The sequence below is a fragment of the Solanum stenotomum genome, chromosome 1 (genome assembly GCF_019186545.1).
Source record: "Solanum stenotomum isolate F172 chromosome 1, ASM1918654v1, whole genome shotgun sequence".
Taxonomy (NCBI): Eukaryota; Viridiplantae; Streptophyta; class Magnoliopsida; order Solanales; family Solanaceae; genus Solanum; species Solanum stenotomum.
This window is the reverse complement of record NC_064282.1, coordinates 94363313-94383516: the sequence shown is the minus strand read 5'-3', so window position 1 is coordinate 94383516 and position 20204 is coordinate 94363313. Positions and strand designations below refer to the sequence as shown.

General features: G+C 33.3%; 2 protein-coding genes, 1 non-coding gene and 2 pseudogenes across 3 annotated transcripts; 3 read left to right on the top strand and 2 right to left on the bottom strand.

The window, feature by feature from the left end:
- Positions 1-2851: 2851 nt before the first annotated feature.
- On the bottom strand, positions 2852-3840 carry LOC125859411 (endoribonuclease Dicer homolog 2-like; annotated as a pseudogene).
- Positions 3841-4131: 291 nt separating this feature from the next.
- Positions 4132-4894, top strand: LOC125859401 (endoribonuclease Dicer homolog 2-like; annotated as a pseudogene).
- A 2259-nt stretch (positions 4895-7153) lies between these two features.
- On the top strand, positions 7154-10608 carry LOC125870341 (uncharacterized). Its single transcript, XM_049550753.1, has 3 exons — positions 7154-7481; positions 8800-9127; positions 10005-10608. The coding sequence occupies exons 1-3, from the start codon at positions 7331-7333 to the stop codon at positions 10204-10206; spliced, it is 681 nt and encodes a 226-aa protein (XP_049406710.1). The 5' UTR covers positions 7154-7330; the 3' UTR covers positions 10207-10608.
- Positions 10609-11210: 602 nt separating this feature from the next.
- On the bottom strand, positions 11211-12284 carry LOC125870326 (NDR1/HIN1-like protein 13). The gene has a single exon (XM_049550730.1). It carries the CDS (start codon positions 12158-12160, stop codon positions 11348-11350), a length of 813 nt encoding a protein of 270 aa, XP_049406687.1. The 5' UTR covers positions 12161-12284; the 3' UTR covers positions 11211-11347.
- Positions 12285-19334: 7050 nt separating this feature from the next.
- On the top strand, positions 19335-19406 carry TRNAC-GCA (transfer RNA cysteine (anticodon GCA)). The gene has a single exon. It is a non-coding gene; the product is annotated as a tRNA-Cys (tRNA).
- Positions 19407-20204: the final 798 nt, after the last annotated feature.

Genomic DNA, 20204 nt, shown 5'->3' with positions numbered 1-20204 from the left:
TTCAAAAAAAGATCCACAAAAACCTCTTTACATGGATATCAAATAAAATTCATTTAAGGTGCAAATTATCCTACAAAAGAATCAAGAAAGGGACATAATTGTACCCAAACTGTTAATTAATAAAATATTCTTGTTTCGTCATATTTATTTTGTGGTCGGAGTTTATTTTCCATATATAAGATTTATTGCAAACAAATTTTGTCTCCTTGAACCCTAACTAAAATTTATAAATTTTTTTGGGGTTTGATTAGTTCGATCAGAATTGATTAATTGGTGAGAATTCGTTCGACATTGAAAAAAAATGAATATTCATTGACCAAATCATTCACTCCGTAGTCTGATAGATCTTTTGTAGAAATTAATTAATCAGATAGATCAAGTGTCTTTGGGGTCATCTGATACCTTCTATGTAATATTTATCTCCCAAAAGCTTGGAGATGCACACACAAGATTTGTTGAAGTTTGACTTAAAATAATGAGAATGACCTCAAACAGTATAATAGGCATTGTTCATATATATATATGATGACTAAATTTTAAATAATTAATAGGCTAGACTTTCCTTGGTTTTAGCTCTAGGGTATTATTGTAACTAGCTTAGGTTAGTTTATCTATTATTATAAATAGTAGAAACTAGGGTTTATTTTAGGAGTTGGTTTTTGAATGAACATTTGATGTTTAGGCTTGTTTGTGAGTTTGAAGAAACCCTCATATATGTTCAATTGAACCCTCTTGATTACTTAGGTTAGGCTTCACTTGTATGAGTTCAATTTCTTTTACCCTTAGATTTTATTCAAGTAATTAAATGTCTTTTAGTTGCTAGACCGTCTTTTTTTACTTCAAATTCTCTGTCTTTCTTTCTGTTTATTAATAGTATATTTTGTTTGCTTGATTGTGGTTCACTTTATTGTTCTTGTGTCTAGAATTACATCAATTGATGTTTCTCCCTCTTCCTTTCTATTTCTAAACCATATATCTTGCTTTCTTGATTGTGGTATTAGGTAAGTCTATTCTTCAAGGCATAAATAGAAGAAGTCCCTAGATTTTTGCCACCGCTGGAAATTGTACTTGATACCTCATGGTTCTCAACTTACTTTCTTGACGACCAGGTAATGTTTTGATTGAATGCTACAAAAATATATTTCTGATGCAAAAGGAATTTTCCTCTAGTGAAGAATATATTTAATTGCCTTTTTATTATGTTCCATGAACCCTACTATTCTAGGTAGGTATTAATTGAATTTTGGTGTACCTCCCATCTGTGAAGTTATTTATGTCTTCATGATTTAATTATTAGATTAGTGTGGGGATTGGAAGTATAACTTATACATGTCACCTATACATCCATTCCTCCTCGCCTTGATTCAAAAAAACCAAGAGAATTGACCCCAACTAGCTTAGAATTGACACATAGTTGTTGTTTATATCAATATTTTTTTGACAAATGCCTTTATCATAACTTCCACATAATGCCTAATAATGTAAACCTTTTATACTAGTATGATCAATATATTGCTAGCTTTGATATTTGCTTAATTTGGTATTTAATTACTTAGCATTGGGTGATGCAGTGGGTGTGCATGAGTTAGTATTGTCCAGATACCTAATGCAAAGTGTCACTTGGCTTGGACCACAGTGACCCATAACTTATGTAAAAATATAGGACATAAAAGAAAACTTGTTAGCATTGTGTGTTGCAGTGAGTGTGCAATAGTTATTATTGTCCAGATACCTAATGCAAAGTGTCACTAGGCTTGGACCGCAGTGATCCATAGCCTATGTAAAAATATAGGACATAAAAGAAAACTAATAATCTTTTTTCTATATTAAACTAATAATCTTTTTTCTATATTAAAGTATTTGGGAGACCTATTAAGTGTTGAGACATTTAATACTAGAATTTTGGTAATTTGAATGAGTATGATTTGTGTACATTGACAACAATGATACTGAAACCCAACTTAAATTTGTCCTAAGCTAGAAAGCATGTTGAGCTCGTTAGGGAGGATGTTCCCACTAATGGTGACTTTCCAAATTGTCATACTTTTCTTGAGGAAGTGTCTCATCGCATAGAGTTCCACAAAATTTTGGTATCTATAAATGCCCCCTACTTCAAGGCTTGTGGGAGTGTAAACTTGATAAACTCAAAGACAAGACTTGAAGTACCCACAAAAATGGAGTTTCAATCTTTGCGGTTTGTGGCTTCAGATTCGCATTTGATTTGTGAGAGAGGAGATAAAGGGTAAATTGGGTCACACTGGGCGTGCCAATTTATTTGCAATATTTTTTCTCAAATACAAAAAATATATTGCAATCATATAATAAATAAAAAAGAATGACTTTATTCATAAAGATTGTGAGTACAAATATGTTTATCCCTTGATTCCTTTCTCTTAAGATTTCTCCGTGATTCAAGGGATGTTAGTGTCACTCAAACTAAAGATGATGTGGACCTCCTTAGGATTTATTTGATCTCCGTGAAATGATTTTATGGATCTTGTTAAAACATTTGGTTGTCAAGAAGAGTGCACCCACATCTTGATTACTTTATGAATATATGAAATTTTAGAGATGCCTATTCAAGGAAATACATTACACTTTATATAAGTGTGAGCTTGAGTTTAGGGTAAGTAGTCTCCAAGAACCTTAAATGAAATTGGACTCATCTTGTAGAGTCCCACATAATTTTGATGTATCACAAATGTCGAATTCTTGTCCCATGAATTTTTTTGGATCACATAGTTCACTTAACTGTCTTGTTGGATAGAGTTTTATTGTTTGATCGACTATTCCAGAAGAGGTCTTATGCTTAGAAATGTAGTATCTTTATAGAAGCCAGTATCAACAAAGATCACACTCTAGCAAAGGACTCAATAACATCTCCAAGCACATTTGGGAAAGTAGTTTCACTCTCCCATTTAAACGTGGACACAAGATCCAATTTCTCAAAATCCTCAACAGTACAAAATATCTGCCTTTGCAGATTTGGCGAGGCATGAAGAATGTGCTCATGCATGATTGCCTTAACTGCAGATTGAGCATAACATTCATCATTTACAAATGTAGACCGCAAATAAGTAATTAGTCTTGGAATCAGTCTCGAATATTTGAAATAAAGAAGTGTTGTAACAACATAATCTAGCACTACAACTCCAAGAAATTCCAAGTGCTAAAAGCATCGGGGAATATCAGGTAGCATGTAAGATCCGTGAGTTAGCGCTTTAATAAGCAGCGAAGGGTCGTGAAACATGTAATGTAGCAGTGATTTCCAAGTACCGTACATTGACTAGCTTCTCAGCATTCACGATGAAGTGCCTTAGCATAGGTGCATCAATAAAATCAATGTCCATCCCAATCCATTTCATAAATGATAAAGCTGCTACTTTTCCCGCCTGAGCTGAGGTAGGCACCTATTAGTTCCTCAACCACATAAGCTACTCTCTTGCTACTAATCTCTTACTTTACCCTACTACACATTTTTACTGAAGGCATCAAGAACTCTTTGCCAAAGTTGTAAACTTGAGAATTATCACTAGGAATGAGCCCCACTTTAAGATCAAATGGTTCATTACGGATAAATCTCATACTTTTATGAGCACATCCAAGCTTGAACAATGCAACATTGGAAATGATTTTATTTTTCTTAATGTTGGGAAGACCCTCATAATGATTTTCATAAGACTTAAACAGTTGTATACTAATAGCATATTTGAGAAAAGAGTCTCCAAGTTTCCCAAGTGACTCCAAATGAAACTTCTGGAGGCATTTCTTTGTTGTCATTACTTCCAAAATCTTAGCAGTTGGGATACAAAGTTTTAGTTTGCAGTGATTCAAAAGCATTCTTTTCAAGTTTATTCGGCATGAATGCTTCCCCTATAAAGTCTAAAGGTTCTAGCATGGCAGATAGTTATTGGCGAAAGATTCTTGACCTCAAGAATCTGATGAATTCTAAGGTATACATGTATGGCAGTGAATTCCCATACTCCGCCAGAACAGATTCACTGCTATACGTGTATACCTTAGAATTCATAAGATTCTTGAGGTCAAGAATCTTTTGCCAATAACTATCTATCGTGCTAGAACCTTTAGACTTTATAGGGGAAGCATTCATGCTGAATAAACTTGAAAAGAATGCTTTTGAATCATTGCAAACTAAAACTTTGTATCCCAACTGCTAAGATTTTGGAAGAATGACAACAAAGAAATGCCTCCAGAAGTTTCATTTGGAATCACTTGGGAAACTTGGAGACTTTTTTCTCAAATATGCTATTAGTATACAATTGTTTAAGACTTATGAAAATCATTATGAGGGTCTTTTCAACATTAAGAAAAATAAAATCATTTCCAATGCTGCATTGTTCAAGCTTGGATTTGCTCGTAAAATTCTAAGATTTATCCGTAATGAACCATTCGATCTTAAAGTGGGGCTCATTCCTAGTGATAATTCTCAAGTTTACAACTTTGGCAAAGAGTTCTTGATCGCTTCAATAAAAATGTGTAGTAGGGTAAAGTAGGAGATTAGAAGCAAGAGAGTAGTTGATGTGGTTGAGGAATTAATAAATGCCTACCTCAACTTAGGCGGGAAAAGTAGCAGCTTTATCATTTATGAAATGGATTGGGATGGACATTGATTTTATTGATGCACCTATGCTAAGGCACTTCATCGTGAATGCTGAGAAGCTAGTCAATGTACGATACTTGGAAATCACTGCTACATTACAAATTTCACGACCCTTCGCTGCTTGTTAAAGCACTAACTCACGGGTCTTACATGCTACCTGAGATTCCACGATGCTATTAGCACTTGGAATTTCTTGGAGATGTAGTGCTAGATTATGTTGTTACACACATATCTATTTCAAATATCCGATCTGACTCTATGACTAATTATTGATTTGAGGTATGCTTCTGTAAACAACGAATGATATGCTCAATCTGCAGTTAAGGCTGGCCTGCACAAGCCCTTCTTCATGCCTCGCCAAATCTGCAAAGACAAATATGTTGTACTGCTGAGGATTTTTGAGAAATTAGATCTTGTGTCCACGTTCTGATGGGAGGCTGAAACTACTTTCCCAAAGGTGCTTGGAGATGTTGTTGGTCCGTTGTTGGTTCGATTTTTGTTGATTCTAGCTTCGACAAAGATACTAATACATTTCTAAACATTAGACCTTTTCTAGAACCATTGATTACACCTCAAACAATAAAACTCCAGCCAATAAGAGAGTTAAGTGAACTATGTGCCCAGAAAGGTTATTTTAAAAAAAATCAGTTTCTTCATGAGACAGAGACTCGACATTTGTAGACATCAAAATTGTGTGGGACTCTACCAGATGAGACCAATTTCAGTTAGGATTCTTGAAGACTACTCCTAGCTCACACTATATAAAGGGTACTATATCAGGGATCTCAAAAATTTCATAAATTCATGGAACATTTACAAAGAGATCAAGATGTGGGCGGACTTTCCGTGACAACAAAATACTTCATGAAATCCCACAAAATCCGCTTTACATGGAGATCAAATAAAATCTATTTTAGGTGCAAATTATCCTATAGAAGAATCAAGAAAGGGACAAACAAATTTTGTGGTCGGAGTTTATTTTCCATATATAAGATTTGTTGCAAACAAATTTTGTCTCCAATAACCCTAACTAAAATTTATAATTTATTTTGGGGTTTGATTAGTTTAACCGGAGTTGAAGAATTGGTCAGAATCCATTCAACATTGTAGAAAGAATTGAATATTGATTGATCAAATCCTTCACTCAATAGTCAGATAGATTTTTTGAAGAAATTAATTAATCAGACAAGAGTGAAGATAAATCAAGTGCCTTTGGGGTCATCTCATACTTTCTAAGTAGTATTTATCTCCCAAAAGAGAATTTTCTGAAGTTTAACTTAAAATAATGAGATTGACCTCAATTAGTGTAATTGACACTGTTCATTGATATATGATGTCACAATAACGATGTCAAAATATCATTAAGTCTAATTTGATAAAATTGAGCATAACATACTCTTTTGCCATATATGGCACATGATATGAAAATGACATTGTATTTGAGATTAAATTGCATTGATTATGTATATGCATTTTCTGTCACTATTGAGTTGCACATGTATTGTATCCATAGAATCAGGGGCGAATTTAGGACGAGGTGAAGGTGTTCATCTGATTTTTCTTTTTTCTTTTTTTTTTATCAATTTTCGAATTGTGTTCCCTAATCTTTGTAGTTTGTTTATAGATGTTCCTTGACTATATTATCTATGCTATAAACTCTCGTTTTGGTCTATGAAAATGTGTTACTTATGAAATGTTTTGAGTATACACAATGAGTAATCAGTCAATCGTTGTTGACAATTACTCATCTGTTATAAAATATTTGTCACATTTCATTTAATTATGAGAACTATCACTGTGGCTGGAGCTGATCCATCTCCTGGATATAACAATGGTATGTTGCTTGTAGATTTGTGCTTGTTTCTCATCTTTAATATTATTTTATTATCTTATAAAAATTAAGATGGTTTGGACATACGAAGAGACGATGTGTAGACGACATACCAATGAGGAGGTGAGAGAGGTTGGTTATAGAGGGTGCGAGGAGAGGCAGAGGTAGACCGAAGAAATATTGAAGAGAGGTGATAAGACATAATTTGATGCAACTTCATATCACCGAGGACATGACTTTAAATAGGAAATTGTGGAGGACACATATTAGGATAACAGGTTAGTAGGTAATGTAGGGATATCTTGCTTAAGGTGGTTGGTGTTTGCCATTGTATAGTTCTTGTTTTTGATATATAACATTGTTTATTCTTATTTTAAATAATCTATCTTAGTATATTGTTTATTGATTATCACACTACAATGTTGTTGCCTCTGCACCCTTTCGATAGATTTTGCACTATTTCCTTGTTACTTACTATCTTTTTTTTTTAGTTGAGCCAAAAGTCTTTCAGAAATAATCTTTTTACCTTCACGAGATAATGGTATGATAGACGTATATTCAATCCTCCTCAAATTCCATTTGTAAAATTTCACTAGTTACTAAACTATTTTTGTAATATGACAGTTCGGTACACTATTTGGATTCAAGAAAGTCAAAAGCAAAAGTCTATTGTAAGTCGTAATTTTATTCAATATTTATATCGGAAGTTATTTTCACAGCTCAAATTCGTGATTAACCCGAGTCCACAAGACCCGATGATAATCTCTGTATTGCCATTTGCCACCCTGTAGCCATTTTTCTCTTGCAGATTCAAATTCTGCCAAAAAAAAAATCTCAAAAAGTTGATGTTTTTCTGAATAAATCAGCAAAATTTAAGGATGGAAAGTGGGTTTACTGCAGAAGATCTATCCAAGATCGGAGGTATTGCTACCGTATCACTGCTTCATTCCTTCATCCCAACTCATTGGTTGCCATTTTCCATTGTGGGTCGTGCTCAAAAATGGACTCTTTCAAGAACCCTTTTCGTCAGTTAGTACTCTCCTCCTCTCTTTTAATTGTATAATGTTTGTTTTAGTAAAGATCTTTGCACAATTTTGCAGAAAATGAGCTGAAAATTCGTAATGGGTGTTTGATTATGTGATTGAAATTGAGTTTTTTTGTTGATGGGAGTAATTTCTTTACCAATTAGCATGCCCCTTTGATTAATCTGCTAGAAGGAAGAAGAATTTGGGAGATTTTGAGAAATGGGTGAATTTTGATTATGTGGTAGGAATTGAGTGTTGTGTTGTGAGCTAAGGGTCTATTGGAAACAGTCTCTCTAAGGTAGGGGTAATGTTGTGTACACACTATCCTCTTCAGACCACACTTGTGGGGTCGTCTTGTTGTTGTAATTGAGTGTTGTGTTGTGAGCTGAGGATATATTGGAAATAGCCTCTCTACTCTTACTAGTAGGGGTAAGGTTGCGTATACAACGCCCTCCCCAGAACCCATTTGTGGCGTTATACTGGGTACATTGTTGTTATAATTGAGTGTTGTGTTGCTGAGGTAATTTCAATATGAACTTGCCCATTTCTTGATTAACCACTGATGCTACATTCTGTAAGTAAAGGTGTTAGGAAAACTGCCTACAAAGCTTAACAGATAGATTCAAGTCTGAATGTTGTAGCAGGAATTTGAACCTAGATATCTTTAGGTTGTTAATCCTATGCCTCAACCACTCAGCTATTCTCTTGGCATAATGAATATAGAGTAGTCATACAGCGTAACTGAATCAGTTTGGGATTGAAGTGTAATAATTGTTGGCAATGGGTTTTCATGGCTAGCATAAGAGACAATTGCGTTTAATTATGCTGATAAAAGACTTGCGTAGAATTTATATCCTCTTATTGTATGCTTATTTGAAAATAGTGAATTTTTATAGGTAAAGTATCATTTGAGTTTCTCTGGCCAACCGCCTTTTTCTCCCATATTAAGAATTTTGAAGTCATTCAAGAATTCTATATGCCCTTTTCCCATTTGTTTTTGTGCTTTGGCCTCGTTGATATTTTAAAAGTTAAAATAATGTCTACTTAGGCCACAATTTTCTTGATTATCCTTTTGGTAACTTTAATTTCCAAAATTTGTGGCTTGTAGTACCTCTCTTTGTAGTTTCCGAATACCTAAATTTCAACTTAACATTTAATTATTGATGGTTGAATTCAACCTTGAAGTTATTACATTAGGTCCTAATTATCGAATTAGATCATTCATTTTTTCACACTAAAACAAGTACTAAAAAGCAATTAAAATTCAGTTGAGATCCATTGAATTAAGTGATAATAACTGTTTTTGTCACTGCTGCCTACAGCTGCATTTGGAGCAGTATTGCACGTGTTATCCACCTCACTTCTTGGCATAACGGCAATAACAATATCAAACACAATTGCTGGGGAGGAAACAGTGCACAAACTGGCTTCCTTATTGCTTGTAGTTCTTGGTGGTAGTTATGTCATCTTGCATCTCTTTGGAAAGGGTGGTCATAGCCATTCACACAATCAACCAATGGAGAAGATGGCTGTGGCAGGTCTTATACTTGTTCCTGCATTGTCTCCTTGTGCAACCACTCTGCCTGTATTTCTTGCTGTTGGAAATTCGTCCTCCATGATGGTGCTTGCCATCATAGTTTTACTTTTCAGGTATTAGTTTGATTTTAAATTTTCAATTTACACTATGTAACTGTACTTCGAACCTTTCTGTTTTCGTACTTGTTCGTTTTCTAGACATAGATTAGTCTTGATATATTGCAATAATACATGGCCTTGTTTGAAAAAGGAAAGAGAAGGAATCAGGGGTTGGGGTTTAGCTGATGTGTACCTTGTACTGTAATCTTACTGGAGATTTTCTGGAGGGAATAGTTCTCTTTCCTGGAGTAAGCATAGTGAATAAGATAGTTTTAGAGGTATTTGGTGTTTTAACCAATACTTGGTATTATTCAAATCCAGTTGCATTTGCTGATAACCCTTCGACACAACATTATTTGGGCTCCATAGAATTATCTAATTGCATTTCTTTGGATGTATTTTGAGGTTTCGTAGACTGTCGGAAATGATTTTTTTAGACTTGCATTGCTACCTTCAAGACTGCCCCAGGGCTTTGGACAGTAATAAGGATGCAACACATGATGTGATAATTAGGTGCATATCATGGGTTCAAACCCTGTCAAAGATGAAACTTTGGTATTTAAGTTGGGACGATGGTAGAGAGACATGTTCATACTCCTAGGCGTTTCAAACTTGTGTACCAACTGGAGTCCAGCCAGAAGCCCACAGTGGATTTCTCTGATATAAAAAAATTATAGCCTTTAAGACTGCTTCAATCTTTTGGTGGTCAGAATAGATGCAACTTTTATGCCCTCTCTGGACGAAAGCCAATTTCAAGCAGGTTGGATTGATGAACGTCTACATCCTAGGATTCGAAGAAATTAGTTTCTCTATTTGTGCACCTGTATTCTTTACTTCTTTTATATATCCGAATTTTTCATTGTGTAACATAAGTTGATACTTCATTTTGCAGTACTATTACTGTAATGACCTCATTGGTGGCTCTATCATTTTATGGTGCAAGTCAACTCAAGTTCCAATGGGTGGAACGCTACGATAAGCTTCTCGTTGGTTCTGTGCTGTGTTTGGTGGGCATTTTGACCCTTATTTTTCACGATCACGATGAAGTAGGTTCCTCAGGAGTCCACGTGCACAGAAAACTTAGTTTGCTGTAGGAGTTATTCTTCAGCCAGTGAATCTGTTATGTGAAGAAATACACGAACTTCCCCGTTTTTGTTATTATGTAATAGTGAGTGTTCAAATATGTTATCATTTCCCCCATATTCCAGACACAGGGGTCGACTTTTCTGTATGAGGATTCACCATTTTCCAGTTGAGTAGTCTCGTCTTGCAACCAGCTCATGATGCTGGCATGGTAAAGCCAGCATGAGACTTTGGACAGTTGATTTTAATTTAGAGTTATGTTAAAATTTATTTCAAGATAGCAGTTTGAAGAGAATTTGTATTTTAAAGGATTATCCTTTGAACCCTTTTCACTGTAAATGTCAAGTGTACAATACTCGTCGAGGGAATAAACCGTTCTCTTCTTTATATAGTCTTTGGCAATCCTCACCTTAATAGAGCTTAACTTTACGGTTGTGTTAGATCCATGGTTCATTTTCTTTACGGTAAAGGCGGAAGAGAATACTGCGAGACTAACTCATTCCTATCTTGTAGACACCTGATGCTAACATGACACATAAATTTTGGAGATGTCTAGATGATCATTTGGTAAGTTTTAGTGTTCAATTGATTCGATAGAGATGAGGTTTCTAAATAGACATACTCAAAATTAGAGCATTTACTAGTCAACTAAGGCCAAGTTTGAATATATGTTTATATATTATGCCTTTTTACAGTTACTAACTTGAATCAATAGATAGTCGACCTAATCATGTTGTGCACATAAATCCCTAAAACTTGCAAGGGAAGTCCTATAAAGATCACCACGGGACGTTGTGATGGGATGAATGACATCCTTCACATCCTTGACTGGAGGAGGGCTCGAGTGACACAAATGGAGAAATCTACGATAGGAAGTAATTCTCCTATAATAAATTGTATGAATGAATTTAGATTAATCGAATCAATGAGTACTCAAACTAGAGGAAAATAAAACCAATGTTCAAATTTATTTATTGTTCAACTTCTCTATAAATGAATTCACTAGCATTTTTCAGTCTATAAAAATATAACCATTTTTCTCAAACCAAAAGAGAAAAAAGTAGTAATACATAATTTCTACAATATGTTTTAGTATATAGTAGAGTAATAAACAAAAAATCAAATTTAAAATGTGATTAAACTTTAAACCCTCTACCAAAGCCTCACACTATAATCACAATCCTTAGATACCAATTTCGACTTAACGGTCAACGCATCCACCGTTACGTCACAGTTAACTTTAACGGTGATTTCCCAGGTCTTCACTGCCCCAATCTTAATCTTAACCGGCGCTTTAATATTCACTCTGAACGGCACTTTCCCTTTCATCTGTTCATTTCTTAACGTCGACTTAACGGCGTTTCCAAGTATAACGTTCGAACCTTTCAACGCCGTTTGAAAAACCGTTACATTATTCGCCGGCTGATAAAACGCCGGTAATGCACCGGCGGAAAGATCCACGCCGGAGTAAACCACCGTAACTGAACTTCCTTTCCGGTAGTAAATTCCTAATTTGTTGTTCGGATTTTCAGCTCTGACGGAAATGTCGAACTCAGGCGAGATTCTCGAAGACGCTGTGAAGTTGAAATTCTTAATCGCAATGCTGGAAATGGTGTACTTCGGTGCTTCAGGGCGGTACACAAGGTATAGAACTCCGGCGGTGATTCCGATTGATATAATAAGCAGAAGTAGAACGGAGAAAGTGAAGCAGAGACAACGACAGCAGCAGCTCCGGCGAGGCTTTCGTTTAGTAAGAGACTCATACCGGCGAGAATTCTCTGGTGGAGGATACTTGTAAATTTGATCCTTCGGAACTTGAACTACGTAAGTTCCCGCCGGTGGCTGTACAGGCTTCGCCGGCGATGGAAATGATGGTTTTTTCGGTGAAACTACTTCGCCGGAGTTGTTCGAGGACGGAGGATTGCTTGATGATGGTAAATCCATAGGATGTACTCGATCCGCCATCGTGCTACAAAATCTAATTGAAAATTCAGAATTCAAATTCGAGATCTTCAAATAAATATGAAGAATATGAAGTTGAAACGAAAAAACGTGAAGAGCTGTAATACAGCAAAATGAAAATGGAAGTTTCAATAAGTGTGTGTGAGTTATGTGAATTTATATATGTATTTTTTTCGCCGTGTAATAAAAGAAAAACCGCGTTAGATGTGACGCACAATATTAACGGCTATTTAACTAATAACAATTAATTTCATTTATTATTTTATTTATTTATGGAGGTTAGGTATTATATTTTAATTTTTTTTTTGTTGGTACAGTTCAATATTAGTTGTAGAGCACAAATAAATTAACGCAAGTAATTAATTACAAAAGTAACCGTAAATACAGACATTCAAAATATATAAAAGGAATAAAGAAATGCCTTGTTCGACTCGTAAAATGTGAAAGATTTTAGGTAAATTGAGATGAAATAATTACTAAATTTTTGTCAACATACTTGAAAGTGTCACTATACCAAAAATTATTTTTAGCGACAATTAATTAGCGATAATTAATTAACGAAAATAGTTTTAATTGCCGCTAAATATGTTCTTTTAGAGACAATCAACACACTTTATTTATGTCCCTAAAGTCTATAGTCAGATTGGATTCAGTGATAATTAACTGAATTCGGTAAAGGCTTTAGCACAATCTTTGTTAATGTAAATATTTATTGTCGCATTTTTCTCTTTAATGTGTGTGTTTTTGTTCAACAAAACGATCTCTTATAATCATTTACAAATTGAATAGAATAAAATGACATTTTCTGATCTTGTATATAAATGAAGTTTTTTTTATGTATAAAATTTATTAAAAAATTACTAAAATTAAAAATAAATTTATAAAAGACTACAAAACCTCTTTTGTATATGTCCATACAAACAAATAAAGGTTACAAGTTGAAAGTCGTCGTGCCATAGGTATTATTAATTAATTATGAAGTACTCATTTATTAATATTGAATAAGACCAAATCTACATTATATATTATTAATAACGATCAGGCACGTTCTAACCCTATGTGTATATTTTATTAGTGTCATTATTATTTAGATATATATTGAACATAAAAAGAAATTACAGAAGCTACAAAGAAGCATCTAGCTGCTAGTATAATTATTTTAATCATTTAATTTGTGTAAAAGTAATTTGATGTTTACTTAGTAATTGTATTTAAAATGTGATTAGCTAGCTAACTTGTTGGTTCCTACTAATTAATCTAATTGTCATTATCCTATGACCTCATAGAGATGACTTAATTACCATTTAATTTCAAGTCAATTGCTATATATAGAGAGACTAAAAATTTAGACTATTTCTCACTTTGTATGTAGAATTTATCAAACCTTTGGGAAAATTAATATTGGTGAGAGAGGAGTAAAGTAGAATGAGTAAAAGATTAATGAATAATTCAAACAAGAAACACATGAAATAACTAATTTAACAAGAAAAGATAATTTTGAGGGCTTATTTTACCCAAAATTTGGAATATATCATAAATATACTTTGGTCATAATTTAGGGGATAGCTAACAATCTAGTGAAGAACTTCAAGAAAAATGGCAGAATATAAGTTAATTAGTTGGCCTTGCAATTTTTCTCTTTCTACTTTTTTTTTGGCGCATTTATATCACTAGATAGTGTTTAGTGGCGTTTTGTTAGAAAAAAAAACTCAGTGATAAGTACAATCAAGGAGGGCTAGACCTTAACTTATCAAATCCTAATGAAGTATCGAACCTTTACTAATTAACAAGCATGATGAAAATAAGAACTAAAGAGAACTAGATATTTTATGATCAACACATAATTTGTAATATTATACTATGATGCAGCTGAGGCGGACCTACATGTTAGGGTGGGGGTGCACGTGCACCCGTTAACTTCAAAAAAATGATGTGTATATATGTATATCTATTTAGAGAAATTGGCAGAAACTAGGATATAACTAATAGTGCACCCATGAGGAGCATAAGAGTGTCTTGTTGGTACTAGCTAAATTATTCACTCACAAGATCACTGTTTGAATCCAACTAGAGCCTTTTTTATTATTTTTATTTAAAGTTTAGCTTAAAGATCATATTTGGTGCACCCGAAGTGTTCAAATTCTGAATTCGCCTCTGCTATGATGATATTACAAATGAGGATGTTTAAATAATACAAAATTATAAAAGTCAAGAAGAAAGTTGAGTTTTCAAACTCTTTTTACCTATATTCGGTATTTATATAAATATAATCTAATAAATACATAATATATATTCTTGCATTTCATGTTATCACTAAACCATAGTTAAGTAATTCATATTATCACCTCAATTTATCACTTAGAAATAATAAATTATTATGATTAGGTGTAAACATAGTCGCTAAATTTTATCATTGGCTCCATATTCGATTCTACATTAAGTTATTGGCATAATGCAATTAAAGGCGGATCTACGGTGGTTATTATAGATAAGCTCAATAGTTTTTATCATATTATGTATATGTATTAAGAAATTTATTAAAGTGATAAATATTTGATTGTAAGTCTTACTACTATCGTATATTAACTTAAAATTGATTTAGAAAATTATAAACTTTAAATCTTAAATCTGGTCCTATGCATCCCTGGTTTCTCCGAATACCCTGGCCTAAACAAGTGTCATTTGCAAATGTTTAATTGGTTCATGCAAAAGTGCAAAAAAAAAAAAAAAACTCAAAAAAAGAAGAAAGAACAAATCCATGCACATTTGCAACCTCATAATGAAAGAAAGAAAACAGATAGGATCAAAATTTAAGATAAAAAACTTGAAGAAGAAAAGGAAAACATATTGTATGAACATTGATTAGATTGACTCTCGTACTCTGAATCAAGCCACATAAATTGAAATATATATAGGAATATAAAAGAGTATGAACATTGATTATTTTGACCCTCGTACTCTGAACCAAACCACATAAATGGAAACATATATAGAAATATAAAAAAGTATGAACATTAATTAGTTTGACCCTCGTACTCTGAATCAAGCCACATAAATTGAAACATATATAGGAATATAAAAGAATATGAACATTAATTAGTTTGACCCTCATACTCTGAATCAAACCACATAAATTGAAACATAGGAATATAATTAGTAGAAGAAATCAATTACCTCAGACACAAGATTTGCAAGTTTGGATGAGAAAGCACACACCACAATTCTCTCCTTTTTGTTATTTCTTCTTTAATCTTATTGGCACACTTAGAAAAGATATGTTATATGTCTTCTTGACTAAGCCTTCTTAAGAAGGACGATTTGCACAAATAATCTTATTGGCACACATAGAAAAGATATGTGATATGTCTTCTTGACTAGGCCTTCTTAAGAAGGAAGATTTGCACAAATAAGGGTAGTTGGGAATGAGTTGAATTTGTTTATTTTTTTTATTTTTTTTTATGACAAGGGAAACCCACACCCGCTACCCTTTGGGTGACAAGGTAAAACCCCCGCTCCTATGCAATAGCTCGCAAATATTAGAGGACAATAGCACAAAAAGAAGAAAGAAAGAAAAGTAAGGAGAGGGACAATTATCTGGATTATGATACAGTCGTGGGACTACTCCATCCGTAATTAGAATTTTGGATTTGAATTTTGAGTATGGAGAAAATTTTATTGAAAATAAAACCCGTAAAATGAGTCATGCAATGTGCAATCCAAATTAAATTGAAACTCCAATATTGGACATTTTATTTTTATTTTTTAAAAAAAGAGGGACAGTTCATTAATTGTTGTCAACATGAGTTAAAAATGAGAAAAGAAGAAGACAACATAAACATTGTCTTTGTCTTCTTGTCTTTGTATTCATTGAAAAAGTAAAATAATTAAGAAGAAAAATAAGCTATCCATTAGCTTATTTTATTGCGGACTAAAAGGAAATTAAACTATAGATGCTAAAGTATCATATGCATTAACATGACTTGGCCAAATGGAGTTTGCATATTCAACTTCCACCTTGTAGATTTCAATTTTCAAGATTCATTTCAATATTCTTGTGTTTACATTTGGCATTGTCATGAATTTTGGCTTAAATGATGTAGATTAGTACTTCTTCCGTCTCAAATTATTTATCAAGATTTTTTTTACATGTCTCTTAACAAACATTCATTAGAAGAGAGGTTTGTCTATTTAATTTACTCCTATTTATAATCGGCATATATAAAACAGAAATATGTCTTTAATTTGACCTCATTTCACATTTATGTCCTCCAACTTTGGTGTACACAAACATATACTTAAACTTATATAAAGTTGAACAAATAGACACACATGCCCTATCACCTATGTGACATACTACATGACAATTTGTGTTCTACATGTATTATGTCACATAGAACTCATGTTCTACTTGTTCAATTTTATACAAGTTTAAGTGTCTACTTGTGCACACCAAAAGTTAAAAGCATAAATATAAAATAAGGTCAAATCAAAAGGACACATTTATATATTATCTATTTATAATCGTACAAATATCTCTAACTTATATTAAACTATAATTTATTTATTTTTAAATAATTTTAAATATCAAGTCAAACAACGTCAATGTGGCATTGTAGTGGAACGATGGATAACCGCGTAGGTAACTAAGGGCGGCCCTTAGATTTGTTCACTAAGTATCAAAGAGCACGTTTGTCAATATTCTTGCTGGCAAACGCTCACACCTTGGACTTGGCCACTTCATACATATGGAATCCAATTAATCAAAGTATCATTTCAAATATACTCTATTTCTCACAAAATATTTATTGTAATTACTAAAAATATTTGTTACTTTAAAAGGTTAAGATAAAACTTATTTTTTTCTTTTTATTTTATGAGTTAAAGATTAAAAATATATTTAAACTATATATTCCAATTTTTCGAGTTTCATATTTGAACGGTTAGGAATATTAGTTTCTTACCAGAACTATCACTCATTAATTAGCAAAGACAGAGGCTACATTAGAACAATTGTATGTTGAACTAGGAGACAAAGGCATAGATAAGAAATTGTACATGCTCGCAAAAGCAAGAGATAGGAAGGCAAGAGAGCAGGATGAAGTAAAGTGCATCAAAGATGAAGAAGGCAAGGTGTTAGTGGAAGAGTCCCACATTAAGCCGAGATGGCAAGCGTACTTTCACAAACTATTAAATGAAGATGGGGGCATAGACATTGTGTTGGGAGATTCGGAGTACAACGAGATACATTGAGATTTTGGATATTGTAGGTGTATTACGGTTGAGGAGGTCAAAAGCGTTATTAGAAAGATGAGTAGGGGAAGAGAAACTGGACTTGATGAAATCCCAACAGGAATTTGGAAAGAGCACAGATAGGGTTTGTATGGAGTGGTTAACAGATATGTTTAATACAACTAAAATACCCGAAGAATAATGGCGAAGTACAATGATTTCGTTGTACATGAACAAGTGTGATATCTAAAATTGTAATAATTATAGTGATATCAAGTTATTAAGTCATACTATGAAAGTTTGGGCGTGAGTGGTAGAGGTGAGTTTAAGGAGGGGGTGTCCACCTTTGAGAACCAGCTCGTATTGATGTCAAGGGTGATTGAGTACAAAATTCATCCCTCTTGTGAGAAGACTAATGGAGAAATATCGGAAAAAATGACTTACATATAGTGTTCATTGACCTTAAAAAGGCTTGCAACAAAATCTTGAGGAAAGTTCTCTAGAGATGCTTGGAGGTTAAGGAGGTACTTTCCAATTAAGATAGGGTTGCACCAGGGATCAACTCTTAGCACGTTTCGATTTGTCTTAGTGATGGATGAATTGACGTGGGATATTTAAGATGAACTATCTCGGTGCATGTTATTTAAGATGAGGAGTCTCGGTGCATGTTATTTGCGGATGATATAATATTGATTGATAAGACATGCAGTAGAGTTAATGTTAGGCTGAAAATGTGGAGACAATAATCTAAGGGATTCGGGTTGAGCAAGACTAAAATAGAGTTTTTACCTTTTAGAGTGCAAATTTAGTGAAACCGTGCATGAGGTAGACATGGATGGTTTCCCAAGAAAAAATTCAAGTATCGTAGGTCTATAATCTAGAAAAATGGGGATATCGACACCGATATCACACAACGTATTAGTTTGGCGTGTTTGAAGTGGAGTCTTGTGTGATAAAAATGTACTACCAAACTTAAAGATAAGTTCTATAGAGTGGTAGTTAGACCGACATTGTTGTACAAAGGTAGAGTGTTAGCCAATTAAGAACTTATATATTCAAAAGATACATGGCGGGGAAATAAGGATGCTGAGATGGTAGTTTGTAATTACTAGGAGCGATATGATTAGGAATAACGTAATCTAAGATAAGGTAAGAGTAGCCTTTGTGACGGACAAAATGAGAGAAGCGAAATTACGATGGCTTAGACATATGGAAATGTGAAGACGCCCTAGTGAGGAGGTGCAAGAATGGATGTAGTAGGCATAAGGAGAGGTAGAGGTAGAACGAAAAATATTTGGGGAGAAGTGATTAAATAGGACATGCACATCTTCAAGGACCTGACATTAGATAGGTAGGTATAAAAATTGTGTATTAGGATAGAAGTTTAGTATGTAGTGGAGTGTTGTCTTGCTTTCGAGGGTTCAAATTTGTTGGTGTTTGTCGTTATACTAGCCCCTATTCTTGTGAGTTCTAGTTTTTGACAATTATCTTCATCTGTTTGTTATGTTTCGATACTGCATTATTCTGATTTTGTTCGTATTCTTTTCTTGTAGGCATTGCATTGCTTCTCCTATATAGTAGTTATTATGTTTGGTCACTATTTTCTCTTTATTTATACTTGAAATTGTTGCACTTGAGCCGAGGGTCATAAGTAACAACCTCTCTACCTCCATGAGGTAGTGGTAAGGTGTGTGTACCCACTTGTGAAAATTACTCAGTATATGTTGTTGTTGTAGACTGGCTAATATTTTAACAAGTTCAGTTATGATAGATATTAATAAATTTGAAAAATATTTTTAGAAATCTAGAATATTAATTGAGAGGTGAAACATACACTTGTCTAACTAACTAAAGACCAAAATGTAATTAAAAAAAAGAACCCAAATTGGTTTATAATGGAGAATTAAATTCATTCTAATAAAACAATATTTAATATTATACACAACAAGGGTCCATAGCTCAGTGGTAGAGCATTTGACTGCAGATCAAGAGGTCACCGGTTCGAACCCGGTTGGGCCCTTTTATTTTAAATATATTTAATTGTTTTGATTTTCTAAAGGGAAAAGGCTCAAAAATAACCTTAACCTATTAGAAATAGTTCAAAAACGCCCTTCTTCCACCTATTGGTTTAAAAATACCCTTAGGGGTCGTTTGGTAGAGTGTATAAAAACAATGCAAAATAGAGTGCATTAGTACTTAGTAGTGCTTGCATTAGTAATGTCTGCATTAGTTATGCAAGCATTATTTCTTATACACGGTTTGGTTTGATGTAATAGAAATAACAACTTGCATAATTTCTATTAAAAAATATATGTTTACTAAAATACCCTTAACCACTTTATTTATTTGTACACTTCCTTTGCAACAAAGTTCTTTTCTAAAACATCAAAAAAAAATTATTTGCTAAAACATCATTAACTCTTCTTCTTCTTTTTTTATCAAAAATAATATTAAATAGTTGTACTATAGCGTCAAAATATTTTTGTGAAAAGTTGGCAAAGATTTTTTTTTTTATCAAATTTATCGTTACGATAGTAAATTTTTTGATTAAATCATATTGAAATTAGATTTTTTAAAAAATACTTAAGAGACCATAAAGCCTATTAAGAAACCAACAGAATAAAAGACATTGAAAAGAAAATCAAAATAAAAATAAAAATTTATGACAACAAAGAAAATGAAAAGATTCTAGAGCTATGGGAAAATGCTAGGAAATGTTTTAAAAAGGCTTTGAGGGTAGTTTTGTAATTATTGAATTTAATGCAAGTGTTAAAATGCTATGTATTACTCATGCATAGAATTCCTTGGTATTAGTAAT